Source organism: Vulpes vulpes, chromosome 12 (genome assembly GCF_048418805.1).
Source record: "Vulpes vulpes isolate BD-2025 chromosome 12, VulVul3, whole genome shotgun sequence".
Lineage (NCBI taxonomy): Eukaryota > Metazoa > Chordata > Mammalia > Carnivora > Canidae > Vulpes > Vulpes vulpes.
Genome location: NC_132791.1, coordinates 18,616,216 through 18,628,547, shown reverse-complemented (window position 1 = coordinate 18,628,547; position 12,332 = coordinate 18,616,216). Strand labels below are relative to the sequence as shown.

The 12,332-nt window shown below is 51.0% G+C and overlaps 1 protein-coding gene across 7 annotated transcripts in view; it reads right to left on the bottom strand.

Annotated features, from left to right (window-relative positions):
• Nucleotides 1-3,098: 3,098 nt before the first annotated feature.
• Nucleotides 3,099-12,332, bottom strand: part of ANKS6 (ankyrin repeat and sterile alpha motif domain containing 6) — a 48,021-nt gene continuing 38,787 nt past the window's right edge. For all 7 annotated transcript variants that reach the window (XR_011995483.1, XR_011995484.1, XR_011995480.1 and 4 more), the window contains 2 exons: nt 12,132-12,248; nt 3,099-5,327 (listed from right to left, as the gene is read on the bottom strand). Coding sequence is in view for 2 of the 7 variants with exons in the window: in XM_072727868.1 (XP_072583969.1) it covers nt 5,223-5,327; nt 12,132-12,248 (222 nt within the window). In the remaining 5 variants the exon portion in view is untranslated. The remainder of the gene's footprint in view (nt 5,328-12,131; nt 12,249-12,332) is intronic.

Below are 12,332 nucleotides of genomic sequence, written 5' to 3'. Positions count from 1 at the left end.
TGGCTCAGTGGTTTAGCACCACCTTCAGTCCAGGGTGTGATCCTGGAGACCTGGGATCAAGTCCCACGTCGGGCTCCCTGCATGGGGCCTGCGTCTCCCTCTGCCTGTGTCTCTGCCTCTCTCTCTCTCTGTTTCTCATGAGTAAATAAATAAAATCTTAAAAAACAAAAACAAAAACAAAAAGGCAATCTGGTCTCTTATCAAAAGATATAGTTGCCAGCCTCACCCAGGAGGGGAGGACAAGGTCTCCCTGAAGAGGACAGCCATGCCCCTTGTCCATCAGCCCTAGGGAACTGGCTCTGACTGAACTGGGAACCTGCTGGCGTTGGCTCACCCCACTGGGCAGGGCCCTGAGGAGCGAGCCCTGGGTGGTCTCTACCTTAAAAAGAACTGGAGACAGATGAACTGGGCTTCCAGTGATTGTGCTGATTGCCCTTCTGTCATCCCAAGCTTTGGTGAATCACTGTCCATAGTGACTGGCTGTTTAGATGAGGGGCTGAAATTCAAGGCAGGGTCTAATCCCCTCTTAGACTGCATGGTACAGAGGAGAAGAGGCCCCCTGAGGACAGTCTGGCAAGCCCTCCAGAAATATTTAAGGAGAACTCGCCCAGAGGAGGTGATTCACCTCCCACCTCCTCCAGGGAGGAGATTCATTCTCCGGCCTGTCCTACAGAATTTAGTATTGACTTTATCAGGGAAAAACATCAGGTATCCTTACATGTTCAACAAGATCTATTAGTTAAAAAGACGTGATTATGTTGCTTGAAAGGGACAAAGACAGATGGGCACGGGTGATGCTTCACAACATCTTCAGGCTGGGCTGCAAAAGCTTCCCTAGAAGGGTCTTGAGCTTTAGGAGGCATTCTGGGTGGCACGGGTCAGGGTAGGTGCCCACAGCTGTGTGGTCCAATCCTGGCCTGCGTAGCTGTGTCCTTGGGCAGCTCCAAGGGAAGAGAAAACTGGGTTTCCTGCCTCCTTGTCTGCTGGATCAGCTCCTGCAATTTGGCTGGAAAGCCTTCCTGCTTCTTTCTGTCCACCTTGCTGGGAATCCCAAAGACACGAACACCCCGAGTTAGGACTGCTGGAGCGTGGGGATCCACTGTCAAGCCTTGCTTCCTCGGGCTCCGATGCCAGCACAAGCCATCTAAGCTGCTGCTCCCTCTGGCAGGAGGCCTCTTCTTCTGGCCTTACTCCCTGCTCCCCACCCCAGCGGCCGCTACATCTGGGCAAGTGGGAGGTGGTGGAGGGAGGACAAGGGGACTGGGAGATGGGGAGGGGGGAGGGGGAGCCAGAGGGAGGGAGATGGAGATTGATTTCAGATGTACAACCACAGTGGCGATTTCTCAAATCTGCACAGCTTCACACGATGTGAAAAGGGCTTTCTCACTTGCATCTGATCTTTAGCACCTTGGGGAGCACTAACTCCCCTTAACCAAAAGGGAAACTGAGATTCAGGAAGAAACAAGCCCACTGTTACTCAATATAAGTGGCTGAGCCAAAACCAGGTGCTGGAGTTGACTCTAGATTCAGTGCTCTTTCCAGGGGGACAGATGGCTTCTATGCATTCAAAGAAAAGAACCCAAATCAAAAACAAAACAAAACAAAACCAACCCAAGTCAGAAAAACAGGTATTTAACTCAATGCCAGCAATATGTAATCCACAAAGGTCATATGTGGACTCACTTCACACAGGCTGTCCCCTCCCCCCACACCCCGCCCCGTCTGGGGGCCCGTTGGCTTCCTCATCCGCCAGCGCTCTCCTATGGGGCCAAACCTGAGCCATCACAGATGATGCTCTTGGAGCCACGGACCTGGCACAGGCCTTCATTACAAGACTCCTCACACGGCACTGCAGAGTTTTATCTACACCTCTGAAGACACTGGGGGTTACTTAAGGGCTGGATTGAGTGTATTTTCACCCCTGGATCCAAAACACAAGCAGGAGCAGGCACAGGCTGGATGCTCAGTGCATGTCTGGCGAGTGAAGGGATGCAAGAGTAAACACTCTCCTTGCAAAACTAGCTGGCCTCCATGTAACAGTCTGGGAAAAGGTGGGAGCATCCCCTGGGGAAGCGTGGCTGGACAGCTAGCACACAGCAGGCGGGAGAGAGGGCCCTCTACCCTGCCGAAGACACCCTGCAACAGATGTGGAGTCCTCTGAGCAGGGTCCCAATCACCTCAGTCAGGAGACTCCCCTACCCTGACGTCCTACTGCCAACCAGGGCACCTCTGCCAAGAGATGCTGGGGACACAGGAGGACCAAGGACCCCTGACCCAGCCATGGCCCTTCAGTGTCCCCTCCCCTGCTCCCAGGGGCTGTGAGTCCTCACGGCTGCCACAGTCAAAGCAGATTTCCCTGACAGTGTCCAAGGAACCTGTCTTGTAGGAGCACAGTGAAGCAGCGCTCTGGGAGAGAACATACGGGAAGTGTCACCTGCTACATGGCCCCCATGAAGGGCCCAGCACACGTGGGCATGCTGAAGGTTGGGAGATGTCCTGCCCCTGGACAATCATGTAACCGGCCTTTAACCGACGTGCCCATCAAACCTATTTGATCACAAAGCCTCACCGCACTTTCACATATATGCTGCCTTTTTCTTGATGAAAAACCCATTAATATCCTATGGAACTAGTGTTCCAAGGAACACACTTTGGGAATGCTGGCTAAGGTCATGGAGCAAGGGAAACACTATGGAGAACAGCCTCTTGCAGGCAGGCAGAAGGTACACGTGGGGTGGTGGGGGGTCACCAGGAAGGGGAGAGAACACGGCCTGGAAAGGGTGCCAGGCATCTCACCAGGCAGCACACAAACTGCCTGGAAGGAAAGAACCACTTGAGTCCAGTGAAAAAGACAAGAGAGGTGCCTCCCTGAGCCTCAGTTTTTCCATCTGCAAAATGGGAATCAGCCCTGCTGGTCATCTCGGGTCATCGGATGAGATCAGGGGAGCTTGCACTGTGGAAAGCAGACCCCCTCCAGCATAGCTCTTTGTGTATGATGGATGTTCAAATAAACTTACCTGACAGGAAGCTGCACAAATATCGGGCTCATGAAAAAAAAGAAAAAAAACAGGACAGCAGCAAGCAGCAGACACAAGAACTCAAAGCACATAACTCGGGGGCCAATGTATTTCAGGGGCAAACAACCCACGGCCTATTGATAACCAACCCCCGAAGCCACGAGTACAACAGTGAGAACCCCGGGCGCTTCCAGGTCCAGGAGGCTACGTGGATCAGTGGAAGAGGCGTGGGCCCGGGAGCCCGCCAGTCCAGTTCTTGGCCAGCTCTGCCCACCCGGGCTGTGTAACCAGCACGCAGCTTCCCTCTGGGTCTCCCGAGTGCACAGGATTCCCTGGGGTGGTGGGGAGGTCAGGCTGATGCACGCAGTAGGTGTTCAATGACCATGTCTTCCTTAAAGGCCTGGCCTTGAGGGACCTTTATAAAGAAGCCTGTCAGTGACGGCTAGAGAGAAACCGCCCTCTCCAGTCACGGTGCAAGGCGGCTGGGGCTGGTGGGAGGCTGAGAGGATGGAGGACGAGCTGGCTCAACAGGTGGAGGGTGAGCATGAGGTGGCTCTGGGCGACGTGGTCATGGCTGCCTTGAGAAGCCATGGAGGGGGAGCAGACCTTCGTGGCTGGGGAGGGACACGAGAGACCACACCTCCCAAGGAGATCATCATGTGGCCTGCAGGGCTCGTGGCAAAGATGGGAACTCTGTGAAGGCTGCGGTCAACTGCGGACTTTGCGCAGACCCAATGCTTTCTGCACGGTGGCTCTCAGCTCCGAGCAAGAGGTTAAGTGACCTGTCCCAGGCCACGCAGCTGGCCAGGCATGGGGCTGCAGGTGATCTTGGAGCCCGAGTCCAGAGCACAAGCTCCCCTGTGCCATGCTGTCTCTCGAGGTTGGGACTGTCCACTCATGTCTTCTCGTGCCTATCAAGGTCCCCAAGGGTGGGCTGGCTCTAGTTTGCCTCTGTATCCCCAGCACCCAGCACATTACAGAAATGCAGCAAGTGTTGGCCAAATTACTCATTTGAAAACACTTCCAAAAGCTACTGGGTTTTCGAAGTCGGAGCCCACTAAAGTAATATGACACCGCAGAGAACTATAAGCACCAATTCCCTTCTGAGGAACATAGCATTGATGGGGTGTACAAGAAATTCCAAACACTTGGTTCCTTTGTCTAGAAAGTTTGAGCACCAAAATCCTTCCACAATGTAATGTATTAGGGTCTTCTGCTCCCACTTGAAGCGCAGGAAGCCCTACAGTGACATGGGGTGAGGTGCGTAGACTATCACAGCATCATCCTGCCCAACCCCTGATCTTGCAGGTGAGGACACTGAAGGCCAGAGAGGAGAAGGGAATCCAAGATCACACAGTGGGCCTACTCTTTTTTCCTACAGAAAAGGTTGCTGTTGCAATGAAGAAAAATGCATTCAACATACATGTCCTGAACACTTGTATGTTGTATGCTGTAGGTGCAGCCAAGCATTAGAACAGAGTTACAAACAAGCAGTAAGGGACCGTGTGGGCCGAAAAGTTAATTCTATGTAAGGGAGTCAAGAAAGGCTTCACTGGGTAGGCGACTTGTATACCAAAGAACAAGTTAGAAGTTTTACAGGAAGACATGCCAGGGAAGGCTTAGATTCCTCTAGAACATGTGCAGCCCCAGCTAAGTGCAGACTTGCAGCTGGACAGCCACTGCCTGAACAAAGATTGCATTTCCCAGCCTCCTCTGCAGCCAGGTGGGGCCTTGTGACTACTGGTGGTCAATGGAACGTGAACAGGAGTGGATGGAACACTAGCAGTCAAGAGGAAGGTAGTTAAGAATGGCTGTGCCTTCTCCACCATGCATTTCCCATTTCTGCCAGCCAGAAACTGCCAGCCAGATGCTGAGGCCCCTGGGGATGACAGGGCCATGAGGTGGAAGGAACTGGGTCCCCAAATCACAGCGGGAAGCCACCTGCCAAGCAGAAGCAGCCATACAGGACTTCATGTGAGGCTAAGTCTACTGCGTTTGCGTGACAGCAACAAGGGTCACCAACTACTACAGCAGGGAAGAGAAGACAGGCATTCTGGGCAAAGGGAATGTGACAAAGGCATGGTGGTGTGTCCAAGCGTGGCATGTTTCAGGGAATGGGGAAGAACTGACGGTGGCTGGAGCACTGCTATGACAGGACAATACTGGGATTCAGAAAGCTCAGGCTGGTGACCACAGGAGGGGAGATCATGTACAGGGATTGTTTCCAGGGGCCCTGGTATTGCTGGCGCTGCTCTCAAAGGAAGAGTGGAAGTTGTGAATGGTTTCCTGTAAAATTTGTCTCTCGCGTCCCTGTGGAGGAAATTGAAAACAGACACAAAGTCTTGTTAAATATTTTAACTATTAGTTCAACTGACATAGTATTGTTAATGCTCGACTCATACTTGAGAAACCCATGGGTGTCTTGGGGAAAATAAATTATCTAATTATAAGAGTACTGAGTTTAATAAAAACATGCTGACTCAGAATGTCCCCCAGTACCCACGGTCACAGCACATCAAGGCTGGAGAGGGTCCCTAAGATGCAGGGGTCCAATCCCTCAGACAGGGACAGGACACAGAGCCCAGGGAGCAGGACCGACTTGCCCCAGGTCACATGGCCTGCAAGGGAGGTTTCCTCCAGACTCACTCTGTGTGTCTTTCTAGCTCTCAGATTTCCAGGGAATTTGAGTGGGAGCTGAACTTCTTTCTGCTACACAGGGAGAGTTTGAACTGCCTTACTCCCTCTTGCCCAAAAGATGTCAGGTTGCTCTTCACAGTGATTCACTTCTCACTCTATCCCTGCAACATTCCCCCCATCCCTACCCCCTCAACGCACATGTTTTGAGATGGGAAAAGAGGGAGAGGGTGGATGTTTCTTTCAGCCCAGAGAACATCTTCACTGAATGCCCGGCTGAGAGGCAATGACACACAGAGGTTAAGAGCAGAGACTGGAATCAAACAGCCTGGGTTCAAATCCCATTCGTCCCATTTACTATCTGGGTGACCCTGAGGCAAGACACTTTATCTCTCTGAGCCTTCATTTCCTTATCTATAAAATGGGGATAATAATAGTACTCAAAAGGTGGCTGGTGACATCAGACCCTGTGTGAGCAGCAGGAGGCTGACAGGTCCTGTCCTCAGAGGACAGCAGTGTGGACTAAACACATATTTTTTAAAACCAACAAATGCACTCCAAATGTAAAGCAGATTAAAAATGAATAATCTCTGGCAGATTGTTCTCTAAGAGTAGACAGGGAAAAAATAAGTCCACAGAATGAGCTCGGATTACAAATTGTCTCTTCTTTGTACAATTTGTGGACTCTCCATACCCCAGACAGTTCCTCCATGAGCCCTGAGAGCGGGGACCTCATCTCCCATCAAGGCCTCCTGGATACCTGAACAGGCAGTAAGACCTCCCGGCATGCCAATCCTTCCAAGTAAGTTAAATAAGCCAGAAAAAGACCTCCCCTGGGGGATCCCTGGGTGGCGCAGCGGTTTGGCGCCTGCCTTTGGCCCAGGGCGCAATCCTGGAGACCCGGGATCGAATCCCACGTCGGGCTCCCGGTGCATGGAGCCTGCTTCTCCCTCTGCCTGTGTCTCTGCCTCTCTCTCTCTCTCTCTCTGTGACTATCATCTATCATAAATAAATAAAAATTAAAAAAAAAATCTTAAAAAAAAAAAAAAAAGACCTCCCCTGGAGTCCAACAGGGCAGAGGGCAGAGCACTGGATTCGGGGTCAGAGGACCGTGACTCCCTAGTCTACGGCTCCCTCTCAGTGGCATCCCAGGCAGGACCCTATGCTGCTGGGTTTCCTATCTGTAAAATGGGGATAGGAGGACACACTGAGGCTGTGAGGGGGCTCCACCAGAGATAATGAATGGGGTGACAACCTACAAACTGCAGGGGGCTAACAAATAAACAGGAGGGTGACGGCAAGGTCACTGTTAAATGCTACCTTAGCCTGAACTGCCTGAGAGATAGGGTCAGGGTGAGCCAGGGTTCCAGCAATGCCTCCTACTTAGGAGAGAGCTGTGGATAATGAAAACCATCATTGTTCGTGTCCACAGCTGACTGAAGATGATGACAATATCTGCCCCTTAGAAGCCCCTGAGTTTCAAAGGACCTGCCTGATAATTCTTAAAAGGAAAAAAGTGAAAGGCCATGAAAAGTAGAAAAAAAGTGTTCGGTCTATCCAGTACCTAAAGAAATGGAAATTAAAATGAGGCACACTCTTTAGTCTCCCAAACTAATAAAAATTTGAAAGTAAACTGAGAGTACTCAGGACTGGCGGGGATTCACTGACACTGGAGTCACACGCCCACAGCTGGTGGGGATGTTCACTGGCTCTTTCTGGAAAGTAATTCAGGAAGAAGTGCCATATACCTTGATTTAGACTCTTTGACTCCACAATTCCACTTTTAGACATCTATTCTGAGGAGATAATTAGACTTATACACAAAGTTGCCCACTGCAGCACTATTAATAGAAAGTTCGGATATCTACATATCCAACTAGTAGGGATTTAAAATAAGGTAATTTTAGTACATCCATGCAAATGTATTATATTAAAAAGAGTTTTTAATGACATGGGTAACTGCATATATTTAATGTTAAATGAAGAAAGAAGGATGTAAAATTATAGATCCAAATTTATCTCAGCCACAGAGAGAAAAACATTTGGCACAAAACACTGCAGTGATCTTCCCAAATGTGAACAGCACTGGCCTCTGGGTGGTTGGATCGTGATTCCTTTAAAAACTCTTTTCACCTTTTTGGCACTGTGCAAATTTAGTAAAATGAACGTGCACTGCTTTGAACGTGCACACACACACACACACAAAATGGCAATACACAGAAACGATGGCTTAGGAACAACTAAAGGTGAAATTTCTGGTTGACCTTCTCCAACGTACAAACTTGTTTGAAACTAATAAACTAATAAGTGGACCCGAGTACACATCACAGCTGGAATACTGGAGTGGGGAGGTTCAGCCGGAAGGCCCATGGCTTAGAGGACTGCTTTGCTGGAATTCTTATGGTGGAGCCAGGTTTTTGGTTCATATTCACCAACAAAACAGAACAAAACACAAAACGTTTTAAGCTAAAATGTTCAAACTATTTTTGATTGTGTAAGAAACACATTTTAGATCACCTCGTTATGTGTAAATATATACAACCGAAACAAATTTTACCCTCCTACCCGCAAAGAATATTGATATTTTCTACGCTATTGTTTTTAAAAATGCTGCTGGTGAACCCTAAATTGGGTCCACAGCCATGAAGACACTGGTGGACAAGGAAAGCTGGGCCTCCCCTCTCTTATGGGTACCGGTCTGGGTTCTCGAATATGTCCAGAGCATTGGAACCATTGGGCACTCCACTGGCTGAGGTTGGGTTGCAAAAGAGTGTGAATGCTGAAGGCGGAGTGGGTGTCCTGAGACAATCAAGAAAGAGGCAGGATGCCCTAAAGTCTGGCCAGCGGGTCTGGCCCAGAACAGCTGAGGCCCAGGGCATCCAAAGGCCATCCAAAGGGCTCCTGGAAGCCACGCTCGGCCTGAGAACTTCTTTGCCTTAAAAAGTAGCAAATATCTGCAATGGTAACCCTAAGTAGTGCAGAGGATAAACTGCTTTTGTAATATTTAGCTTCTCCCGATCATGCTTTTGCTCCATGGCACACTGTGATGCACGGTCCTCACTTCCACAGGACTTTTGTAGTTCAGACCCTCCCTCTGCATGCTTCCATGTGGAACAGCCTGACTTTGAGGGTGGATGCTGCCTGTGGGAGGGATGGGAGTGGGACAGAGCTGTCCCCTCGATCTAGCAGGTCAGAAGCATCCAGGTCTCTTGGTTGGGAGCTAGTCAGCCGGTGCCCCCGAAGAAGACCAATGCAACAGAGGAATGTGTCCCCACACCTCGCATTCATATGTGGAAACCCTGCCCCCAACGTGATGGCGTGAGGGGTGAGGGCATTTGGGAGGTGACGGAGCTTGGATGAGGTCACCAGGGTGGGACTCTTGTGACGGCAGCGGAGTCTTTCTAAGACGACAGAGGGGACACCTTGCTTCCCTGCTCTCCGCCGTGTGAGGACACAATGAGGAGTGGGCAGTCTGCAGCTGGGAAGAGGACCCTCACAGATCTCAACCACGCTGGGACCCTGATCTGAAATGGTCAGCCTCCGTGCAGTGAGAAACAATTCCTGTTGCCCACAAGCCACCCGGTAGATGGTCCTCTGGTATGCAGCCTGAACTAAGAACCAGTAGCTGTCGACGCTTCTGCTTCTCTATGCTGGGCCTTATTTGGTACAGGAGACAGACTGTTACAGAAACAGAGTATGGGGGCAATGAATTTTAGAGAAAATGAAAAAAGGTCCCAGTTTGTGCAAATGTTAAGAAAAATGTTCTCCTTTGGAGTGGGATTGAGATGGCACATCATCCACTCTGATCATGGCAGTTAAGTTTCCTAAGATTTGCAAACCAGCCCAGTCTGTCTTCTTTCTGTGATCCTGGGCCACAAAGGCCATGGCCACTGAGGGCAGAGGAGAGGTTCTGGAAGCATCAGCAGCTACCATCTACCACACCCTACCCCACTCCCTACCATCTAGTCACACTCTAGTGGCACCCAGCTCCTGGCCAGTCTTCTCACACCCTCCATGATCCTCACTGGCCCTACAACTAGAAACTTTCCTGTCTTTCCTTGACTGGCTTGGCTTCCCCCACCTCCATCTTCTCCTTGGCTCACATGTCTGGCCTCTGGAGGACAAGAGCAGAAAGGGTCCTGTAACCCTTGAGCCAAATCCCCCTACCATCACTCACCTACTCCCTCTACAAAGCCCTTGCCCTTACTTGACTGGGTCACCCTCAACCACCGGGGCCCTCATCTGTCTCCTCTGGCCTTCCCTCACACCATACCTCTTGTTCTCAGGTCCAGCACTTCCTTAGTTCTTGAAATGCATGGCACATCCTCTCACCACAGGGCCTTTGCACATGTGCTTCCTCCTGCCTAGTCTGCACTCTTCTACCTTTCTATCTGAAGGTTTCCATCTTTCTTTAGATCCCAGCCCTCCTGCCACCTCCATGGGGATGTCTTCCAGAACCTTGCCTTTCCAGCCCCCACTCAAGGTCAGGAGCTCTCTTTTATATGCACTTGTGGCTCACACTGAGGCAGGGCAGCATAGTGGTCAGCATACAAACTCTGGGTTCCAATTCTGACTCTGCCACTTACCAGTTGTGTGATCTCAGTCAAGTTCCTTAATCTCTGTGCCTCAGTTCCTCCACCTACAAACTGGATCTGGCCTCAGTGGCTTTTGTGAAGTTAAATGAATGATGTGACATGCTCAGAGCAGTGCTGGGCACAAGGTATCCTCGGTGCTCAACACCCATATAATGCTTGGGACATGGCTATTTTTCCAAGACTATTTTTCATGGGCTATTTTTCATGACTAGATCTAACGCTCCAAAGACTGTACGGCTTGTTCTGGTTGATTGAGGCCCCATGAGCCACCCTGGGGCTTCACTACCAGCCAAGACTGGTCCATTTCCAGCAACTTCCAGCAACCCCTGTGCCTGCCTCACCCCCTCCCCTGCCCCTCACATCTGATAGCAGAGCAGAAACGGTCTGGTCTGGGTATCAGGGCTCACTCTCCATCTCTGAGCCTCAGCTTCCCTGTCTGTAAAGTGAGGCAGCCCGGGCCCACAGAACAGATGAGCAGTGTTTAGCAACAGGCCACTTACAGAAGAAAAAGAACAGACAGTAAAAACTCAAGATAAAACACACGTGTTGGAAGCACTGCCAATTAAATCACCCTGAAGGACCACCTTATAGCCGATCAACAGATAAAATGATCATAATGGTGACAGCAACAGACACAACCACCCCCAGCCCCGCTGGGGCTGGCAGGAGCCACCTCCACACAGCACGGCGTGTGGGAACATACGAAGAAGACCCGGGTGCAGGTCCTGCCTCACTTGCCGGCCCGCCTCCCACCCTGAGGCTCTGCTCCCTCGCCAGCTGGACACGGGAACGGTGAGGATGCAGCCTCCTCGGATTAACTGGGGAAACGTATGTGAAGTGTCTTGTGAATGATAAAGTGCTACATGAATATTTATTTGCTGCTGGCACTCTAAGTCTGTTCAATATTTCTATGCATACCCGGCAATACACAGACAGAACCGTAGGACCGGTCATGCTCTCTGACATAACCTCGTATCAAGGAGCACAGCCTGAGGAACAAAACAACAGAAGAAAAAGGAACGAGGCAGAGAGAGCCATTAAGGCGCTACTTGTAATGGCAAATCCCAGGACGCAGGGTGTGATTGCCTCCCCAGACGGGCAAAGCGTGAAAAAGCAACAGGTAAGCAAGTCCTCTAGGTTGTGGCAGTGAGGCAGAAAAGTCCATCCCACATTAGGGAAAAAAGGAGAAAGCAAAGGAGCTGGAACAGCCCAACCCCAGCCGTGCTCTAAGGTTTGCAAAGTGAGTGGTGGTTTGCTTCTTGTGCATTTTTTTCCAATTGTTTTTCGCATGTGTGCCCTTGGCGGGGGGTGCGTTGTTAATCTTTGGTTTAAAGCTGATGAAACAGAAACTTCACAGTGGACAAGAAGCGGGGTGCCAACAATAACAACAGTGATTGACGGGTCTGTGCGTGCCAGGGGCGCTGGTAGGCATTTTGGTCCTGGCAACGACCCCGTCGCCTCCCCACCATCCGCAGTGGATGAGGAGAGCAAGGGGAGGTGATGGCTCATAGGGGACATGGTGAGTAAGGGGAGGAGTGGGCTCACGCCCAGGAGGGCCTGACTCCAAGGCCCCTCCTCACCACAAGCTCTGCTTCCACTGTCACCAGAGGGCGACACTCAGCCAATCCACTTTCGTGGATTGAAAGTACCACAGGGAGGGTTTTAGCGGCACCTAAGGGAGGAGAGGTCTGGAAAAGGAGCGGGAGGGGGGGGGGGGGGGTAGTGAGCACTCAGTGTGGAGAAGTGTGCCCATGGGGCCGTCCTCTGCCAGATGTGCCAGAGGATATGCAATCGGACCCCAAACGTCCCTGGGATCACAGAGGGCTCAGGATCCTAGTGATGCTCTCTGCCGTCTGAAACAGGAGAAGAAGATGGAGAACAGTACCTTGCCTGCATTCAGTTCAGAAATCGCTGCCAAAATCTGCTGCCTGGACCCATCGGTCTTAATACCCAGCTCCTTCAGGTCGCCGTCCGTGAGCGTGAGGAATGCCTCCATATCCACCTGGGAAAACAGAAGGGGGGCTCGCTGCCATCGGCTTGACGCACACCTCTTTCTTCCCAACCACAATGGAAATATGATTATGGG